The sequence below is a fragment of the Anneissia japonica genome, unplaced genomic scaffold (genome assembly GCF_011630105.1).
Source record: "Anneissia japonica isolate Jap-2015-1 unplaced genomic scaffold, ASM1163010v1 scaffold69_len1423075_cov170, whole genome shotgun sequence".
NCBI classification, from domain to species: domain Eukaryota; kingdom Metazoa; phylum Echinodermata; class Crinoidea; order Comatulida; family Comatulidae; genus Anneissia; species Anneissia japonica.
This window is the reverse complement of record NW_022748202.1, coordinates 417,299-440,862: the sequence shown is the minus strand read 5'-3', so window position 1 is coordinate 440,862 and position 23,564 is coordinate 417,299. Positions and strand designations below refer to the sequence as shown.

Sequence of the window (23,564 nt, the reverse complement as noted above, 5' to 3'; positions counted from 1 at the left end):
CCAGTTTTCTATATGACTAGTCGTCTTAGTTAAGTAGGATTTTACCACCGCGTAGGTGGGCGTGGTTTAACGAAGAACGACCTGTATTATTATTATGATGATAATTTACCAGTAATGCCCATTGAAAGAAAATTCATGAAGATAACAATCACCAGTTAATGTTAAAAGGAGACCAGTAAGACAGACCTATCACCAGTTCATCCTCTTAAAAGGAGACTGGTAAGACTGACAATCACCAGTTCATCCTACCTGTCCAGATTCAATCTCCCACAACTTCAACCTGTTTCCTATATCAGCACTGAGTATCCGTTGGTTGTCTGTTGCTAACATTACACTAGAAATGGCATCTTCATGTTCGGCGAAGTTGATTGAGTATTTCTGTTTCGTAATATGCCATACTCTTACAGTCTTATCCTCAGAGCCTGTAAAATACATTGAGATGACATCAATCAAACAATTACATATTTCAGCTTGATTATTAATAATAATATATTAATTTTCTCATAAACAAATACAGGAGGAGGGCGAAGCCAAGGAGAAACAAAGTTACTGTACAAGGTTTGGCAACCCCATGGAGGGTATGATGGAGTGGAAGCTGGAGGGAAGACTGGAGGACAGCTTGGAGTGATAGTTTGAGTGGTGTTTGGTGGAGATTGGAGTTAAAATGGATGTTGAGAGATTGGCCATGTTAGTGTAGAGACTTCAAATTAGTTCAAATGATTATTGTAGATTTTACTTTCTTGGTTTACTGATTGTAAAATCTATATTATTTGTACTTCTAATATGTTTCTGAAATGACCCATTCGCTTTTTAAAATAGACTTATAGAAGAAGGAGGCATTGAACTTCAGGACTGATTGTAAGATGAAATAGTTTAAGGAACAGCAAAGCCATTTTAAGTATTTATGCAAGGGTATCTGTAATAAAATAATGTAATTTGTTGTACAAACCTGATACAATGTGAGCACAATCATCAGATATAGCTATGCATGTAATGCCACCCATGTGGTCATCGAGAGTCTGGAACATCGTGTTAGACTCCAAATTCCAGATCTTTATTGTGCAGTCAGTTCCACCTGTCACTGCGTATGAATTTTCTTTTGAAATTGCTAAATTAGAAAAAAAATTATTATAGATATTTTCCATAACCTTAATTTGATGATAATATGTGGCAAAGACAAGCCAAACCAGTCACTTGTCGCAAAAAATCGATTTTGAGTTATTAATACAGTGTCAGAGAGTAATATAATAGCTATAAAATGGTAAAGAAATCATTCAAATCGGACATTTCCTTATGAAGTTACAAGCGTTTAACCACACAGATGTTTAATGAACAATATTTGAGAAATCAGCCTTCAAAGATTGTGATTTCAGGCATTGCTCATGCAGAAACTATCTTTGAATCCTTAAAAAGTGTTGTTTTAACATTTAAAATGGGGAAAATAACAGCATAGAATGATGTGTAGATATGTAAAGGTTAGTTTAGTGCAATAAAATAGATTTTTTAAAATTTGACATTCCAGCATGTTTTGGCCATTTTCTCTGAAACACGATTTGCAACGAGTGACTGGTTTGGCTTGTCTTTGCCACAACAATATAAATATTATAGAACAAATATGCAAATTATAAAAATTATTATTTATTTACAGTATTATAGCCCTTCTAGTTAGGCTGATGTTAGCACCTTCTCAATACGAAATATCATACAGACATCAAAAGAAACACAATTTGAACGTAATTACTGTACATACTCATTTCTCAAAAATGAATTATGGGATACAACTTACCAACACATGTGACCTCTCCATCATGGAGACTATTGATATGTCTGATCTTTTCTGGTTTGATAAAATTTCGAACATGGACCTTGTTGTCATGGCCGGCAGAAATGAGGAAGTAATCCTTATCGGTGATGAGTACGTCACAGACGGGTGCTGTGTGTTCCGTAAATGTCTGCACAAGTTCAGTTGTCTTCATGTTGAATACGTGTACTTTGTGGTCAATAGTTCCAACGGCAACATACGTTGAATCTGATGATATGCTGATTGAGGTGACCTGGTGAAAAGAAAGAAGGGAAATTAAAACGTGAAAGCCAGCACTGTTTGGCAGTAAGGCTCTCCTCAAAGATTACCAATATTCAAATTGTCTCGGCATAAAGCCTCAAATATAAAAACCCGTCTTTGGAAAGTAGAAAGCTATAGGATTGATCTATGCACCTTATAAACTGCTAGACTTGTAACATTTAATAACAAATATCCAATAAATATATCACTAATAACAGGAAAAGGGTATTAATAAATCATTAATAACAATAAACTATATTATTATTAATATTTTTATTTTTATCATTATTAATATACAGTAACAGAGAACCATAATTAATATTTTAGTAACACTAGATTAACTACAGTATGTTGACTTGATTGCTTCAGTGCTTTTCATCAGTACAGTGCAATGAAAGAAAACACTTGTACAAAGGAGACATAAAATCGCAGTAGCAAATAATTATCAAAATTATGACATAAATCAGGGTCATTAGTATCAAATTAAAAGTACACGTGGCTACATAATGAATCATAAACCTAATCCAACGATCAATTACTCTTCACAATTAATAGTACAACGAATGGTTCCTTAAGCCATTGCCCCACTCGGAGCTTACTCACAATCCAGCAATTAATCTTGTCTATTAACTATCAATATTTTGAGATAACAATTTTGCTATCATATCAGTTTCATTTTTTTCACAAACTTGCCATTATAGATTAGATATTGAATGCAAAATTAGCAAGTAAACAAACAGATTTGGTTAATTTATTGTTAAAACATTCAAAAAACATTTTAAAAGCCATTTTTTTTTACATAAAAAAGGTAGGATATTTTTCTATAACCCTTGAACTCTACTCAAAAATAATAATAATAATAATAATAACAACAATAATAATAACAATAACAATAATAATAATAATAACAATAATAATAATAATAATAATAATAATATAAAAATTATATACCACACATTTTTTTGAGGATTAAAATATTTTTACTGAGTTATTATTACCCCTGGACACTGGAATCTAAGTTCTCAAACCCCCATGAAGTGCAATACTCTACACTCCATGGGGAGTATACCTAGACGCGCTGTGTTCCACAACATCGTGCACTTATTCAGTAGAGGCTGACAACCCCGAAAATTACGATAATTACTGAAGAGCACTCTGCATGTGCTTACCTTGGTGTCATGACCCTCCAAACAATGCACCTCACTTCCTGTCACAAGGCAACTAACCTCAAGTTTACAATCACTGTACGCTAAACCAAAAAACAACGGAAGAAAGGTTAACTTGAATCTTCAATTTTGCGTTTTGTTCATGAAAAAACCTGACGAATGGCAGGATTTGAATTACAGAAAACTGAGTTGCAAATCGTTAAAGTTTTTGGGTGTGGTAGTACAGCGTTTCCAAAAAATCAATGAAGTATTAGAAGTACTGTATGTGGCGCAATAATATAGCTGCAGACTGTCAAATAAGATTCGGGGTTTGAGTTTGAAACTGATTCTCACTTAGACATGCACTTTATCCATGTTGCTTACATCCACTCAGGAGTGTAAACGGCTACCTGGTACAGTAGGTTTGATGCCCAGAAAACTTACTATGTTTTTTATTGTTGTTGCATATGAATATTTCCACCAAAAAACGGAAGGATTTAAACACAAAGAATAGCGAGTACTGCTCTCTTATATTCAGAGTTGATATAATAAAGTTCACATTGAACTATGTCCAGTTACCTATACTAAAGTTAGCTATGAATAATGTGAATAAACACAACTGGTTTTGTGATTCTGTATACAAGAGTCTCATTCTTTGGAATGGATGGTTTTGGACTTATTCGGTGTAAACACCAAGGATAGCCCACGAAAGTCTAGAAGAAGACTTATTTCCAGTGGGGTCCTTCTGGTGGCCATTGGACAGTACACCGGGAGACAATCCCCTACTCTTTTACGAAGAGTGTACTGCGTTCTTTAACATGCACATGGGCAATAATCCACACGGGACCAACGGCTTAAACGTCTCATTCGAAAGACGGTGCACTATTGTAACTTGTATTTCAGCCCTCCATCTGAAACATAAGGAGAGGCAGCAATGGGAATTGAACAGGGGACCTACAGATATTCATGGTTCAGCGCACACACAGTGGCTACCACCAAATTAGCCGACTAAGCTAAACTGCTCTTTCACTGAGCTAAGCTGCTCTTTCATTCTGTTTGTTATCACCTGGCCATATCCATGCATTTACAGTTAATACTGATTAGTCCCTTTAACTGGACTGTAGTGATCCAGGTTTCTACTGTACTTTTAAGTTTGATGAGACCCAGGTAGGTGTATTCAGTATCATTTGAGGAAGCAACACTTAGTTATTAGTTCCATGTACTGTACAATATCTGAACATCTTGGTTAATTTGGTAATTAAATATCCAACTGCAGGTACTTTATAAACTAAATGATTCCCCTACAGAGACTAAGTAGGTGATAAGGTATTAAAAGGCTATCGTTAAGCAAAGACAACCAGTAATAGAAAACAATTCGGAGCTTTTGATACACATAATAACTGTAACAAAGATGAGATAAGCGTGTTGACGGTATATTAAGAGGATGAATGGTTAAACGAGTGCAGACATACCTGATAATAAGAAAGTGCTATCCTTTGATAATGTCATGCTTGTGATTGGTTTGTTGTGCATCTCAATAGCATCCAAAAGAGAATTATCATCCAGATTCCATGTCTACAAAGAGAAGAGATCAAAAAGGGAACAAATTCAAAAGTTAAGTCGTCATCTTACATTTTGAAGAGCACCTCCAAGAGTACAGTATGTACTCTATACAGTAGGCCTATTGGATTCAGTGGTCATTTCAATATTAATGTACAATTTGTTTGGTTTGTGTTAAACTATCTATTCATATCATTTATTTCCTTGATATTGTTCATACCACTTTTAACACAATTCTTGTTTTCTTAATTCTCCTAGATACAGACTTAGAAGAGGGTGGCCAAGCATTTTGATTTGAGCAGTAGCTTGGTTTAAGTTTGCCTTACCATTCCAGGTGCTGGGCTAATATCCTGTTACATCAGGATTTTTCTCACAAATAAAAACAAACTCCACTTTTTAAATCTCATAAAGAAACATACTTTATAACTCTGTCTTGGAGAGACATTAAAAAGAAACCCCAAAACCACCCAAAAAAGGAAGTAAAAAAAGTGAGTTTGCAGTTGTGGAAAAATGCCAAATATGATTATCTAAGCAGGGAATCTACTTCTGTTCTGCTACCACACCCCCTTTGATTTTTATTGTCTCATCTTCATTTCATTGCATCACACCCAATCCAAAAATGTTCACATACCCTGAATGAGAAATCCAGTGAACACGAGACTAGTACATCATCATGCGTATTGATGCCCATCCCAACAATCGCCTTCTCATGACCTTCCAACTTCACCTGGAACTTCCCGGTTGTCAGGTTGTACACACGCACAGTAGCATCTGCCGAGCCAGTAAACAGCCATTTCATGTTATGTGAAATCAGCACGCACATAACTATGTCCTTGTGATCTCGGAATATATGCAACGGTTTCATGCTTTCTGCATCCCATAATATTGCAACCTTGTCACAGCCCATCAGCAAATACCTGTCATCTTTCGACAAAACAAACGCAGTCACATTGCCCTCTAGAGGTGGAAATTCCCCGATTCTCTCCTGTGATGCGATGTGGTAGACGACCATCTTGTTATCCATGGTCAGACAGTATGCCAACTGTGTGTCGTTAGAAATGTGGACTCTGGCAATATTCTCATTGCAGTTGAGCGTTGTGATATGTTGTTGTCGTGGAGTTGGAAGCCATAAAGCGATTGGTTTCAACAAAGGTCTTGTGAACACATCACACCAAGCCATTGCTTGTTTTACCAGATCTTGCAAAGCATTTGGGTAATCTCCTGAAATAAACAAATATTAACAATTAACACTTACTATTTATTTATTTAAATTTTATGGTTTTATATGGGGGGGGGGAGGTTAACTACATAAAGTAGACACTTAAATGGAAGCAGAGGACCTCAAGACTGCTAATGAATGACACCTATGGAAAGTCATTGTGGTTTGAGAAAAGCCACCTGCCTAAGTAAGTAAGTTATATTACTCATGTTTATTTTTGTATTTGTTGCAGTGTATTGCCAAAAAAATTAATGTTTTTTTTTGTATATATTAACATAAACTTGATCTATTATATCAGATCCCATCTAGTCATTGAAAATATGGAAATTATACAAAGTATTTCAGCCCCTCTGCTCTAATCAATTATGTGTATTAACTATACTTAGCTGTACCTGTCATACTTATGACTAAATCCAAACCCATCACAACAAACTTCTCTTCTGGAATCAATGACACTAAGTTTGTGTTTGTATTGGATTACTTTTGACCAACGCATAGGTTGACATTAGCTTGGCTAAATCACACCACTCATTGTAGTTGGATTAAAATACACAGTAGGTTTTAAATATAATGACAGTATGAAAGCAGCATCACAGTATGCAATAAAATGCAGTCGAGTCCAGATTTGAACTTTTTGTCGTTATAAATATGTGATGATATTTTAATTTGTTTAATATGAACATTATACTGTTGCTCCGTTCGTCTGTTTGGGGAACACAGTCTAGTTAATATTTCTGGGTCAGATACACTGGGATAACCTAACCGTAAGGGTTGGGTAAGCTTCCAGAGGAAAATTATATTCATGCAGTTCACATTAAAATTCCCAGGTACATCGTTACTTTGAATAAAAAAAATATCCAATTTGAAAAGCCTTTTACAGTTATATAGTGAATAATATATATTCATTCAGTAAATTAAAGTTAAAATAATAAAAACTAATAATAATAATAATAATAATATTAATAAGAGCAGTGGCTAAATTTAAGCCAGGGATACAGTACATAATATACAGCAAATAATTATACAATTTTTTACTAACGATTCATTGGAAGAAGACGTCCAATAAGCTCTGCGGCAAGTTGTAAAGGATCCTCAGCCAGTGTACTAACGGAGGAAGTGATGGCACTCCGGATGAGATCGAGCTCTGAATCTATCATCCACTTCAGTATGGTGTCAACATCTTGTATCAGAGAATAAACCGATGTTGCATGGATCTTGGCCAGAAGATATTCAAAGTTACAAACTGTTTCTGATTTCAGCTGTTTGATATCACCTGTAAATGTCCAAATATTTCATCAATGCAAAGATATTTCATTTGTGAATGAACCTTGTCCATGAAGCTGTGGGTTTAGGGAGACAAGCTGTACAGAGCAAGGATCACAAGCCCCACTGGCCCAAGTGCCAGTGGCATAATAAAGAGGCTCAAGGAACAAGTCTAAGACTTAAGCCTTGTTCGCACTGGTAAATTTAACCAGGGTAACTTTAACCAAAGTCATGGGTACATTTCACCATTGTTCGCACTTGGATTATTCACGCGATTAGTTTTACCATAGTTTTACCAAGATTTAACCTTGTGTATAAAAAATATTATTGAGGGCGCTAGTTTGTGACTTCAACTTCCGGTTTTGTTCCAGCGGTGTCAACATGGAAGAATTTTAAACGTGTTACACGTTCGGATTGGACTTCTTGACCAGCGTGGTTAGTTTAACCGAGACCGTGGTAAGTTGTACTGGGCAGGCTGAGGTCGGTAAAATTAACCATTCGGCTTGGTTAATTTAACCCTGAGGGAATTGTAACCGACTTTTTTTTGGTCAATTTAGCCAGTGACTCGGTTAATTTGACCAAATTAAGTCCAGTGCGATAGGGGCTTTAGTTGGGCCCTACATTAACTCAGGGGTCAACATTTTAACATATTTTGCTCCCATACTTTTTTAACATATATGGGTCACACTCAGGTGATATAGGCCCATGGTCCTGGCCACAGCATTAATTTTTAATATCTGGGGCGGATTACCACACTGCGTAGGCCTAAATCAGGGGGCACACATTTTTATTCTAGTTAGAATTTTCACTATCGCAGGTTAACTTTTTACCTTTACTGTTTACTGTTTATTTGTACTATTATATTTATTGAGATGAACATAAACATATCTTCTCTTTATGTAACCCATTATCTTGATCAGTGGCTTTAATCATTGTTTTGGGCAAATTGAAAGGAAATTCCTTTGTGATTGCCTATTTCATAAAAATGAGTTAAAGAAAATAAATGTTTAGAATTAAAAGAAATTTTAAAACGAACTTACCAGCATGAAGTAGATGATACCAAAGTTCACTCACACACCGCAAATTATACCGTGTCTGTCCATAGATGAGCGGTTGCGGAGCCACTCCACGGCTAATGGTTAACACCTCATCGTCAGAGCCGAAACTACTGGGCTTGTATGGCTTCCCGTTTACCCATGCATTCATGAAGAGGTTTGCGAAGTCCCGATGACATTCTACTTTGAGCGCTTTTGTAGGAAAGTACCGTTGTGTTGCCATGGATGCAATGACTGTGTTACTCCAAATGAAAAGGCTTTTATTGTCCATGTGACTTCCTTCCAATAGGGACCCTTCAAGAGTAACAAAATGTATATTTTAATAACATAATAACATTTCTTAATAATAAAACACAATACGTGCTTTACGTGACCAAATGATAATAAATATAGAAATAAATCTAGTACTTTACTTACAAATGCCAAAAAAATAGGCAAGTACACGTTAAAAGACTACATTAAAATGTGCATTAAGTCATTTACCTATTTAAGAAATTTGTCTTTTTTTAACTCTGAATATTGATATAGTTGCAGTAAAATAATTTGACTTTCCTCTTATAAAAAAATTAAAATACTGTATTACTATTGGTAATTGAAATAAAAGGCTTTTTTTTAATTGGAAAAACCTGAATAGTAAAAACGAATTTTTACTCTAACTAAAAAAAAAAAACAAACCTGTAGAACAAATAGGTATCTCAACTCATTCGTACCACTATCCATTAGAATTCTTAATCAAAATATCAAGTAAGTTTTAGGGCTTGATTATAATTATATTGTTGTTGTTGTTTTGTATTAATCTCGCACTTTGTTTTCCAATGAATCTTTAAATATCTTTAACATTTTGTTTGCAAAGACTGGTTTTAAACTGAATTGTAATATCTAAATTGACTATTATTTTTGAAGAAATCTATAGTACAGAACCATACGTTACTTACCTACGTCCCTCTTAAATCCAGCCCAAATTTGATATGGGAATCGAAGAGGAATAGGGTATGTATCGGGATAAATATAGTTAAGAAGATTATCGTTGCATGACAACAAATCAAGGAGTTCCAACTCTGTCACTCCATTATGGGCACATGTGATATATCTGTGGAAATAAAAGATTTATTTTATTTGTATTCATAAATTTTCCATCACAGTGCCAAAAAATTGCTCTTCGAAAGTGCCCTTACATACATTATAAATTTGAATAACACTTACCATTCAATAATATCGAATGGTATGAATAGAGGTAATAAGCAGTTGTAGAACAGCAATCAAGTTTTATTGAGCATCATTCGTATATGAAATGTTAAACCAAATGGATGCAATTTAGTGTTTTATAATAAAAATAATTTTGAGTTTTTTATGACAATTGTATCAAAGTAGTTTTGGAGAATAGAATAATTGATGTTTTTGTTTTTTATTGTTGAAGCAATGCAACATAAAAAATATTGTCCCATAACTTGGGTGCAACAGCATTTCAAGGTGCATTTCCTTTGAGATCAATTGAATTTGAATGATACGTTAGTACACATTTTCCTTACTTACCGTAAAATCGTAGATGTTAGAAACTGTCCGTGTTTATCTTCTAGCATTAGAAAAAGCGCTGATATAGCATCTGAGATTGATGACGTGGGGTCGCGGCCATTTCCTGAGGAATTCAAAATTTGTGTCTCTTGGCACAGAAGCTTAGCGTACAGCGGCAGCGGATTCCGGGCTAAAGCACGAGTCAATATTTTGAACTGCTCATTCGGTAATACTCGACCATTCTTATGCAAGAAACCTCGAACAATCTCCGACAACTCACGATCATTCATCGACGTGACTTTAATGAAGTTCTTTTCAGGAATAAGATTTCGTAATTCCTTCAAAACTGGTGTGTTACCATCCATTGACAAGACAACTGACACCACGGACGGAAATTCCGTCGGGAGCCATTTGATATGCTTAGAGCTAAGGTTAGAAGTGATATCACATGGAATGTCTAAAACAATCATTAGCGGTCTATGTGTGCTTGGTGCGGTCTTCACAAGATCAGTGAAGAATGAAAGAAGATCGGATAAATCTTGTGGAATTCGGGTTTTACCCTTTGGTTTGTATACCTTAATAATCTGTTGGCATATACTATAAAGAACACCATGAACTGTCTTACAATCAGTCGTAGCACCAAAAAAGCGTATCACATTCACCACCGAATCTCCTAACCATTCCGGCGACAATTTGATAATTTGAGAAAGAACCGCACTTTTACCTGATCCCGGGTCACCATACAAAACTATCGGCGAACTACTTGTACTCTTATCAGCAGAACATTCCTGCACAAGACTTTTGACTTGGCCCATGATACTGTCCCTATTTACAAATATCTCACAATGTCTGTTTGCTACCTCCAAATGCTTCATCACTTCATTCTGTAATTTACGCATCTCGTCCGGCCTCCGCTGATATGCGGCATCTTGGTCCTTCAAGGCCTGCTTGTCAATCAAACTTTTAACCGTTGTTACAAATTTATTGCATAGTTGCTTGAGGTAGGTATTATGTTCCTCATTATTCGGTGAAATGCCATTCGGTGTCCATTTCACAGAGAATTTCAGAATATTATCTGACGGAACTTTAGCAGGTATACGCACCTCCTTCAACACTTTGATCTGTTCCTGTGCCTTTTTCAAGATCTTCGGTTTTGTGGCTTTACGGAGATCTATGTAACTATGCATTTCTTGACTGTCCACCGACTGAGGCATTCCCTCTAAATTTCGAAATATGCAAATGCATTTATTACCAGGTTCAGAGGTCAGGGCCAAAGACTGGGTCAACTCGCATTCCAAAGCTGAAAATAAACAATTTTATTAATTAATTCTATAACTTTGTAAATTTTTAATACATTTCGGATATAACATTTTTTTAAAATTTTAAATAAATGACTGACACATTAGCCCACTAAATTCTAATTTCCTGAAAAGTCTGTTTTCAGGAAATATTTTTTTGCCAATAAATAACTGCCAGGTATTTTGCAATATTTTTTCCCAAAATTCAATTTATTAGATTATAATTTTTGTAATTATTTATTTAAATTTTATTTAACATCTAAAAAAGATGGATATGCAGCTTAAATAAAAATATTTAATTTTAAGCTAAAAATGCATAAGGTATTAAAAGAGGACATTGTACTGTTCGCAAAATATGATAATTTTATATTACCACATATGCCATCTGAAAAGTACATTGTTCAGTTTAATATACATTTACACATATTTTTATGGGGGGGGGGAGAAATTGATACATCATATAATCATTTGTGGGTGGTGCAGAAAAGAAAATAATATAAGAAAAGAAAAAGAGGGAAAGGGAAATTAAAATTGATAAAAAAAAGGTAAGGAAAAAAAATTACTGTTTTTGTAATTAATTTATAATTTGCAATTAACCATTTTAATTATATAATACATATTGACTGGGTAATTTGTAAAATTAAACATTACTTTAAAAAAAATGAAAATTAAAAAAAAATTAAATATATTTTATTTTCGTCAAGATTCACTGCACCTCGAAATAGCATGCTAGATGATAAACTTTCAGTGCTAAATCATTGATTTTTGAAGTGGTACAGTATTAACAAATAAGAAAAATTAAACAATAAACTTTATATATATGCAAGGTAAATGAAACATTTGATTTAGATTTTAAATCACTTTTTTTCGGAAATAATTGTGAATATTTGTAATGGATCTTTATATTTAAACATGTGACGCTGAACACCAAATCCCTGTATTTCTATTTGCATATTTCCATTTCAACACCAATTATACATGGCATGTATTTTTTTGTCAGCTATAAGAGTAAAACGTGCCAGTGTGTTGAGGCAGAAAATGTAAGGAATTGACAGGCGTACAACTGATACCAAAGGCGTTCGAGAAATGAAGTGATTAAATTATGGTTTGGATATATGGACCATTCAAAGCAAAACCTCCCAGATCAGATATCTGAAAAACTAATCAACTGATCTGAATGAAACTGAAAGTGTACTTTTTTAAATAGATAGTGGTTGGGGGTTGGAAAGTAGGAATGTGAGATTTACTTTATGGAAAGATATTGGCGGTGGGCAGAGATATGCTCTCTACTGTTATTATTTATCATTACTATTATCATTATTGTTGTAATTATTATTATTATTATTATACTTATTGTTGTTGTTATTATATAAGATAGGAAACATATTTAACAAGTTATAGGAGAATGAGCAACTTCACTGTAATAATCAGCAAATGGTTTCATCTATTCTAATTTATTCCTCATTAGTAAGATGTCTTGTTGTCATATCAGGGAGCCATCAACAAACCACCCACATTTTATGTACAGTACTTCTATAACAATGGTTATTAAAGCTATAGTGTTTGTGTGTAGCTAAGGAATATAACATTATTCAAAGTGAAATACTATACCTGACATATGGTACTTTTGCAGTTCTTTTTCCTTTACCAAACCTTCGTCATGAATATACTCGGAACTCTGCTGCAATATATCTAATAAGCTCTCATACGTCTTGCGCCATCGTGCAACATCTTTCTCGTGTTGTTCCTTGTTCTCGTCTGTCCTAAAATTGAAAGAGATGATAATGTTTATCTTCAAAGTCACTGTGATCAAGATGATGTACAGCTGCACGTAACATGTCCATATTATTTTCAATAATAATAATAATAAATAAATTTAATTTAGTCGGATGGTGGTAGTAGTATTATAGTATGACTGCTAAAACTGGCTATGTTCACACATGGCAGCTAATGGTTAGCAGGATCCGGATTACAAACATACGCGCTCACCCGTCCGTTCATACAAGAAAATCCCCCATCCAGATACCAAAAGATGATGATCAGATGACTGGCCAATAGGAAACTGAAAATTGGAAATGCGTATGTGTGATTGGTTAATGAAACGCACTCAACTTGCTAACCGATAGCGCTCGCTAACCGTTAACGTATCCGGATCCTGGTAAGCGCAAACTGATCAGGCATTCTCACAGGTGCTAACAGTGCTCTTGATCCAGATGGGCTCTTGTGTGAAGCTGACCTTAGTCTACTTATCTGACATATAGGCTTAGCTGACAATTTTTTAAATGCTATTACATTTTTTATTGTTATTGTTCTTGTCAGTATTAATATAACTTTTTAAAAGCTATTATAATTATGTGTTTCTTTCAATTATTGTTATTTTATTATTTTCTTAAATATATTTGTTTTTCCTTACCGATTAAGTGTACATCTAAAATGTACATATTTATTATACAGCACCATTAAACAAAAGCAAAAAAACACTCTGATTTTCATGCAATAGCACTATATAAATAATGTAATGTATGTACAATTATCATTTTAATGACATTATTGCTTTTTATAATTTTATGCTAATTTATGCAAGATACTCACTCTTTAATACAAAACTAGTATGGAATATGCATACTGAAACTCTAAAAGGATGCATCTTATTGAGCTAACAGGTGGTTTTTGTTTTCAATTTGACAATGATATTTAAAACCCTTTTGACAATTTTGTGTATCTTAAGCGATTGTACAACTATCCATTTCTTGATAAGTGAAGCTCTACAGAAATCAATTTTTGATTTGATATAAAATTCACTGAAACAAAAGAACTCTAATAATTTTAAGGCAATTTAGCAGAATAGGGAGTGTATTCCAGGCATACCATACAATCTCAAAATTAAACTATGATTTAGGGGATGCGCTTGCTTCAACCTGTCTTCGTTGAGAACGTTAGCCAATTATAATCGGGCAGCTTTCACCCATCAAAGCTTTTATTGATTTTTTTGTAAATTTTATTCATACATAATTTTAATATCTACTTGAAACATATCTTCTTATGTTGCATTAATTTTGTACATGAATTCTCTAGATGGTTATTTTGGTAACAATCCAACACAATACCTGGGCTAGCCTAGAGGAAGCTTATAAAAGTAGTTTTCAGTACCACAATATTATTAAGCAAACCACACCATTTCAAGCCATGTATCTCCAATGATTATACCATTTATGTTAAGATAATATTTTTTATCAAAATATGTGAATGTTTTCAATCTGGAATTTCTGTATTGTAACATCAAAAGCATATGTAACATAAATAAAGTTACCTTAAATTGAGAATTATAATGATTAATAAATCAAATCTTCATGGTAATAAAGGAAACTATTATTTTGACTATTATTCTTTAAATAATTAGTTATTACTATGTCATCACTATTACCAATACTAAAATGTCATTATTATCATCATCAATTATCAACATTATTATCATCATCATCATCCTCACCAATCATCATCATTATCAATAGCATCACCTATCATCATCACCATCATCACCACCAATCATCATCATTATCAACAACACCATTATCATCATTATCAACAGTTTCAACTATAATCAACATTATCATTAACATTATCATCATCATCATCCTCATCACTGGTATCATCATCATTTTTATCATCATTATCACCATCAATATTACCATCATCATCATAATCACCAATCTTCATCATTACCAATAATCATTATTTAACATCATCAATTATGATCAATATTATCATCATCATCAATTTTATTATTAACATTATCATCATCATAATTAGCATTCATTGTCACTACCGACATCATCACAACCTCTTTGTCAATCACCAACATTATGATTATCATCCTCATAACCATTATTATCAATACCATCACCAATTATTATTATCAGCTTCATCGTCTACCACTACCACCACCACCAGCACCATGATCATCATAATCGCCATTGCACCAATGCAATGACCATCATCATTATCATTACTCAGGTTTGTGTTACACATATTGGTAAAATTTGAAGAAATCTACATTCAGTTTATATAATTGGAAATAGGGAGTTCGAAAACAATAAATGATAATTGTTTTGGAAGTTGCAACTTGCTGAGAATATTTGGTTTTATTATATTGAAGACAAATGTTAAAAATTTATAACTTACAAAATATAACTAGAGCAAAACAAACATTAATAAATATTCAATTAAAATTATGACATAATCAGCAATAATGATAGACTAAGCTCCATCTAGACATTGACAATATGTCCTAAAATCTATCACGCAAGACGAGTGATAAGTTGCTTGTTTTAATTACGCTGGTCACAAAGGACGAACCCCTCACCTTCAAACCACAAACAAACTAATGAGCACTGCCATAGCCCACAAATTGGTCCAATCATCATCACTTCTAAAACCATGGCGACCTGTCATCCTCTCCACCAATTAACTTTTCACAATAAATTTCAAAATTGCTATGGCAACCTTCCAACCACCGTCATAGCAACACATACAAACTCGATTACATTACAAATCTACCACAATTACATACGGATATAGATATATGTATTCAATAGTCCAGTATATGGTAAGGGAAAGGTATCTAATTGGTATTACAAACTGGAAAAATGTCTTTAAGACCTCTTGTTTTTGGGTCTGATTGTAACACATGTTAAATTCTCAGCAATAAAGTGGTGTATTTATCCATGAATTAGCATGAAAATAGGGTGAGAGCCAAACCGAATTTCTGAGTTAATGATGAGTGCCGCAAAAAACAAACCTATGGTGAAAATTTGACATTTTAGTGCTTGCAAAAAAAACTTTTCTACACTCCTTTCATACTGATTTAAGTCCAGTTTTTTAAGTGCTATTTTTACACATCACATTGGGCTGTAACAACAATAGCAACGATAATAATAGAATGCTAATAAATTTAATTGAGAAAAAAATTATTACTAATAAAAATAACAAATCTAGGATATACAGTATGATACTGCCAATATTAACAATATTGAGATGTTTTACAACAATAATTTTCATCAAATAAATTAAAGTTATGAATTGAAAACATTCAATGACACAAAATCCTACCAGGTAGCCACTTATATTCCTAGGAAGAATAGTTACTACAAAAACACAAGCAAAATATTCAGTTTGTTGTTTGTTTGCAATGTAAGCACAAATTATTATAATTAATTAGTATAGCCGACTTAACCAAAATGCCATGTGAAATTTACATAGCATAACATATGCTGGTAGTATGATTCTGCCATACACCTTGATCATTTGTATATACTCATATAGGCTAGGGACAGGAAAGCTGATCATATTGTATACACAAGTCTCATTATGGTACCTAGGACCAAACCCTGGGGACAAATGTTTGAATTAATAATAATAAGTTCTAATTATATAGTGCATAATGCAAAAAGCTTCAATGTGCTTCACAGAAAAATATTTAAAAATGTTGGGAAGTCACATCAGTCTGGCACAACAGAATGCAGAATCTAAAGGTTCACCATCCACCCCCCCCCCCCACAACACTCTAGCGCAATCCTGGGCCCTTCCTAAATGTAGGTTAACGTTAATTATAATTTCATCACACCCAAAATTGTCTTGATATTGTCATTGATATGGTTAAATATTAAACTATAAATTATTTACATATTTATTATGAAATATAAATTTTTAAAATTGCATAAAAAAAATTGAACAGGAAAACTAAAACAATTTTCCCTTCATAATATGTTCTAAAACAGATTTGAAGGTTAAAAACATTTTCTATGGCCAGATTATCTAGCAGCAACCAGGAGTCATTAATGGACTACCATACTTTTGAACAGTTTTTCCTCAAAAGTGACCAACTTTGTTTTAAAAAAATAAGGAAAAAAGTGACTTCAATATTCTTTTTTTAAAATTCATGAAGATCTCATGAAGATACCTTATTTTTAAAATTTAGCCTAGTATTCTATTATCACTAATTCTGTAGTTTCTATATCAAATGTACAATTTAGAAGTGTAGTATCAGTTAGATATTCTAAGATGGTATACTGTACATAAATTATAATGTATTAAACAATTGATTAATGGGACAGTTGACCCCTCGCATAGTTATTGTAAAACATGTGCTTAAGCTGTCCTTGTAATTTATGTTATGTGCAGTAGTTCTCTACATGTAAGTATGTATGAATAAATTTTATGTAGAAACTATTTATATTTTAATATCTTTGCTTATTGAGCATCAAATATAAATATTTTATGTATACTACATTTTAAACATGACATAAATATATCTAATACTATGTTATTTAAGAATTCAAATTTATTAAAGAAATGAATTTATAGTCTTTTTTCTCCTTTTTCCAAGAATTTGTCTACTTACATCAAGTTATCAATCAACCAGATAATTTAGATATAATTATGCACAAATACTTGGTTACTATGTACGATATGTTAATATGTGTAAATGTTAAACATTATACACGTCTCTTTGAGGACCATGGGTTCCATGGTCTTTAGCAGCTTTGATCTCTAATTAGATAAAAGAAATTTAAAGAAAAGTGTCTTTAATAAGAGACAGACCTGCATAAAATTAAAATTATTTCAGTAAAGCAGAGAAGTTATTGTAGAATTTTATGCCAGTCATATAAAATGCATTTTTATTCATCTATAAAATCTGTACTAGTCTGGACTTTCACACTACAAATTACGATAATAACAATAATAGTTATTAATAGTAAGCGATATTAATAACACTGTCTAATTTCTTTTTTTTAATAGTGTGAAATTTTTTAAACAGTTGGTACAACTGATTAATCAATAATTATACTACAAACATTTTTTTTTTAAATATCTTAATGGAGAAAAAATAACAATATAGCAAAACATTATATTCCTGAAATTGTGATATGAGGATGTAAAAATATTCCATTTTGGTTGAAAAGAACATAATTCCAAATGAGATGCTTTATGACCTTTCCTTTAACCTCCAAGAATATCTGAACGTAATATCACCAGAAGTATTATCATGTTCAGGTTTATATTAACAAAAAATGACAATAGCTGTATATATTTAGATTCTATAAACATTTTTACAACATGGTGCAAAAACAATGGATTCAAAGAATATTTCCAAAATACATTAAAAAATCCACTTAGATGCCTTCTCGCAAGTAAAGGTCATTGCAAACATAAGCAATGAAAATATATTACTAATAGCTTTATGGATAAATATGGATAAAAGCATTCATTCTACAATACACAACAAATACTAAGCTCTGTGTTATTTTTACCAGAATGCTAATGAGTTTAAAGGGAAATTCAAGGGACCTGAGCCAGACAAATATACTATGGAAAAAAGAGAGTATTAAATTGAAATTTAAATCTGAAATTTCTATTTCTGTCTATCTAGAAGTGTTTTATTAATTAAACCATAACATTTTGTACCTCAGCACCAACTACATTTGGGGTTGAGGATTTTTGAACCCTCCATCTATAAAACTTCACCGTAAGCCCCCTTCCATATGGAATTCCTGGATCCACCACTGGTTTAACTAAACTTTTATAGCTGCAGAATCTTCTTTCAAGATTAAATTTAACCGAGTCACATGGCTATACGTAGTTTACCAGATTAAATTTTGACAGAAATATTTAACAGGTAAAAGATACTGTGCAGAAAAATCATTAAGCAGCATGACATTGTTACAATCTTCCTGTAATGCAGCTGTCTTGATTTGGCTTCATTTATTGTACTACAGTAATTTGTAATTTGTTAAAAAATTTAATGTAATCATTTTATATTTTATATAATCGGTCTATGATACTATAATAATAGTGGAGCTGACATGCTTGTCCTTTTAATAAAAATCATATTTTTTTATTCATTTTTATGTTTTGCATTTTCTCTAGCTGCTTCTATGATAGTATATAGCTATTTATTTTATTTTATTATTTTTTTAAATTTATTTATCTACTATGTTTTATTTTTGCTGTTTGCTGATAGGTTAATAATTTTATTCATTATTATTATCCCTATTGTTATCACTATTGTAATGTAAATGTTTAGTTTTTCTAAACGTAATTTGCTTGTACATTGAAATTTGTTATTTGTTTAGTGCGCCGTAGACAGAATTTACATAGGTGTTTTGCACCTGTTTGATAATTTCTAGCCTGTTTTGGATTTACTTTTCTATATTATTCTTTACATTTGGCTGAAAGTTGAATAAATAAATATAAGTATTTGGTATTGTACAAAATTTAAACCATAAAGATTAATCTAAGCATAGACTGATGCAATATCGCAAGAAATGGTAAATATTTTTCTTTCTATCCTCTGTATATATTAAACATGGCCTTGGTAAACTGTAATATGTTATACAATACAAGTGTAAACAGTGGTAAGATTTTAGACATAGAATGATTCTTCTAATAGAAGTTAAATGTAAATAAGGCTTTGATAGTCATCGATTCAATTCACTGTAAACGCCAAATTTAATTTACAAAATTGGAAAACAATCTTACTGATCATATAGATATCTGATGTTTGACGTCATAGGTTGCAACACATAGACACAATTACTCCCCTCACCCCGGGGAAGGTACCATTCATCAAGAAGATTCACATCTGAAATGAAAATGACAATATGATAATAAAATATCCAAAATGCACTGTCTGTAGTGGTGGTGTAGGAGAAATCAAAAGATTTAATTACCCTACTCATTTAAAAGATTATTATATAAGTTATTAAATTGAAATCAGAATTATATTTCTTATTGCAATAAGGAACCATATATTTCCTATTTATATTTTGTATATATCTTATGCCAGTCCAGAGAAAATTTATAGCATAGTAAATTTTCTGTTTGCAATTTAATGTTATGAATCAATATAGCTGATATTAAAGTTTGTGTTATCTGTCACAACTTCTGAAGTCGGATATATTTACGGTATGTATTCTTTTTTCAACATTTTCACTACTGTATTTTCTCAATCATCCAGTTTCATAATAGAAAGCTAGTAACAGTAAAATTATATAATGATTAAGGGTAAACAATGGTAGAGTAAAAGCATACAAAACACCATAAAATATCGCAGACAAAAATAAAATAATAAATTTTGAAAAATAGCAATAATAAAAATGATTGCATACAGATACTGCACATATCCCCATATGCTAATTTAACGTTAGTGAATAAACAGTAATTGAAATAAATGAGATACGATGAGTACTATAAAAATAGTTACTAAATTAAATTGAATTAAATTAAGGCTCATACATTGATACTAATTTAACTGAACAACATATATTTACTGATATCAGTAGTATTTTTCCTAATTTTATTTCAAAAAATCATACATAAATTAACAATATTACTAAAAGAATATTATTTATTGCTAAATTCAAAAGATAATATAAATTAATAATTTGCAACAACACACAATCAAGCTTCAAAGATTCCCTAGGTTGCTATGCAACGCTCACAATAATAATGGCTTTCATTAATTAATATTTTATAATGGATGTTACTGTGAAGTCCTATCACATATACATCCTGTATTATCAATATGTTTAATTAACATAAATTATTATGTTAATAATACAATTATTTACCAGAGACCACACAACAAATTTTTGTAATATATTCGTGTAAATTTATGCTACAAAGCCAACACTTCACTTTACATAAATCTGACCTTCAGGTCACTTTAGGCCTGAGACCTGTCTTTAAACATAAGCATCTCAATGGCCTATAGAAATGACATACATTTCAGACTCTTATTTATGGAATTGTTTCTCCTTTGATGGTTAACTATTTTCGTCCACATCATCATTACTCAAAAGATAATAGAACTGACATTTTAATTAGCAGGATAGAAGGAGAGATCTAAACAGGAATTCATTTTCATTAGAAATGCACATCATGGTTTCATTTCTAAAATGCAGTTACATTTAAAGGAGTCTTGAGAAATTTAAAGCCAACAAGTCACAAAAATTAAGATAAATTGGAATTTTTTACTCACATTTAGAATTTTTGAATCATGAGGGTGGGTGGGAGAAGGATAACAAAGAAATACTAAAAGCAAGAATGTTTTTAATACGATTGATTAAACGAAAGAAAGTAGTTTCGATAACTAATATGGAAAAGAAAAACTGAAGAGAATTTTTGAGAGACAACTGAAGAAACTTAATAGAGGATGAACTAGATGGACATCATCAAAGAATGAAGAAGATGCTGTCAATGGCGGATCAAGGCATTTGAAATGAAGGGGGCTAAGAGAGGGACTTTCACAGATGGAGGGTCTGTACTACCTTAGCCTCACCATGCTTGGGGCTGAAGGAAGAAAATTTATGATTATGGCACCTACATTATAGAGGCCGGAAATGGCAATCACAGACTCAAAATTTTAGTTGAATTTTCTTTTCCTTTTCAATTTGTTTTAAATTTTGAAAAATTTAGGGGTGGCCCAGGCCAGCTGAAGCCCCTCTTGAATCGGCCACTGGCTGTAAAGGCAGTGTCAGGATTCAGAAGCAAGACAACCTGGATGTCCATGGGACAATCTGCTTTGTGCAGAAGACATGAAGATGTAATACTATATACCCTTTTATACCCTTGTTTGGAGGGGGGGGGGAATAGTTAACAGTATTTAGTTTGCTTTATGTTTATCCTGCCATTGACAAGGGTAATGTCTTTTTTCTTTTGTGTGTTTTTTAATTAATTATGGTGAAATAAATTAAATGGAAAATAGGGATACATTAAGATAACAGACGTTAAATGAGCTGTCCATTATCTTAAAGAGGTAATCATGCAACATCCATGTAAATGACCCTATGTTACATCAAGCTGCAATTTTCAAGTTGAATTCCTAATCATAAATAAAGTGTGACATATTGTAGGATTTTCAGGATAAAATGTCAAAGGTAAATACTTAACAAAAATGCTACTACTGCCCATTTATTGCACTATAACATAAATTAAACCTATAGGCAATGTCACCATGTTAAATTCATAGGTACTGTGTATTCAACATTGATGATGATCTCAAAACTTATCTTAAAATGTTTCTTATACATCATCTATCTGTCCTGTGATCTGTCACTGTTCAGGTTGGTAAATACTTTTATCAGTAAATACAACAATCAATCAATTAACCAATACATAATTAATCAACCAACCAATTAAATAATATATCAACCAATCAATAGTCTTACCATTTACCAAGCATCAATCAATGAGCCATCAGTTATTCAAATGATAAATAACACAGTCAATCAGTACTAATTGACCAATCAATTTGAATAACCAATTGAATCACTATAAAAACCAATTGATCATTGATCAATCAATTCAATAATAGTTTTATTGACTAATCAATCAGCCAATCAATAAAGGACATTACCAAAGTTTACCATTGGCAGATAAAAATCCAGATAACATGCTTTCTAAATTAATAATGCGTCACCACACTCTGTGAATTCTGCCTAGCATTTTATTTATTAAGACAGGATTGAAGAGAAATATATAGAGATCAATGGAATAATATGCAATGTAGACACATGGAATAATATGCAAGGTAAAAGAACTTTTGTTTACAGATCAACTGGATCTATGGAATAATATGCAATGTAGATCAATGGGATAATAAGATAAAAAAAATACTTTTGTTTACAGATCAACTAAATTATGGAAACTCCCAGATAATATTAAAATAAACTTTGAATCAATGACACTTCTAAATTTTAAAACTTCTATTTCAAATCCTTTTTAAGGTAACTTACACCATTTTATTTTTTCTGCCATGCATATTATTCTTCAATGTAAATTATTGTATTATCAATATTCTAAGAAATTGTTTTAATTACGTTTCTTCAATTGTTTTCTTTTCTTGGTTAAGACTGAACCATTTTGGAAATCAGTGTTTTGACACTGAAACTGTTATTTAAGTATAAAGATAGAATAAGTAAAATAAATCTATTTATATTATACTGGTTCCAAAGGACTAATATGAAGAGAAAACCCACAACCAATTTAACTTGAATGTCAATTAGTACATGTAGTAGATATCCACATTATTATTATAAATCTAATTTTAACTGCTACCATCTACTTTATAAAGTTATCCTGCACTTACATGCTCAAAATCTAAATAATTCTGATAATATTGAATTAGAAATTAACATCCAACTAAAATAACACGAACGTAAGCTAAGAAAATATTTTGCAAAAACAGACCATTAATCAAATAAGTATACACTGATTACAGTGTGACTCGGGCTTCTGTTAGTACCTAATAGCACACACCTGCTCCATGTATATAGATTATAAATCACCTGTTAAGTGACACACTTATCAATTAAACTGAACACAAAAAGAGTCACAATGGTGGTCCAAAATCAATCTTGTATGCTAGCATAATCAGTCATACTATTCATC

The 23,564-nt window shown here is 32.2% G+C and overlaps 1 protein-coding gene across 1 annotated transcript in view; it reads right to left on the bottom strand.

The window, feature by feature from the left end:
- LOC117120750 (NACHT domain- and WD repeat-containing protein 1-like) overlaps positions 1–23,564 on the bottom strand; it is a 69,787-nt gene that overhangs the window by 3,365 nt on the left and 42,858 nt on the right. Inside the window, exons 8-19 of the mRNA XM_033265830.1 lie at positions 19,653–19,755; positions 12,726–12,877; positions 9,838–11,116; positions 9,240–9,394; positions 8,290–8,598; positions 7,026–7,259; positions 5,399–5,988; positions 4,680–4,782; positions 3,232–3,311; positions 1,787–2,054; positions 950–1,108; positions 250–422 (exon numbers count right to left, since the gene is read on the bottom strand). Of these exons, the coding sequence (XP_033121721.1) occupies positions 250–422; positions 950–1,108; positions 1,787–2,054; positions 3,232–3,311; positions 4,680–4,782; positions 5,399–5,988; positions 7,026–7,259; positions 8,290–8,598; positions 9,240–9,394; positions 9,838–11,116; positions 12,726–12,877; positions 19,653–19,755 (3,605 nt within the window). The remainder of the gene's footprint in view (positions 1–249; positions 423–949; positions 1,109–1,786; positions 2,055–3,231; positions 3,312–4,679; positions 4,783–5,398; positions 5,989–7,025; positions 7,260–8,289; positions 8,599–9,239; positions 9,395–9,837; positions 11,117–12,725; positions 12,878–19,652; positions 19,756–23,564) is intronic.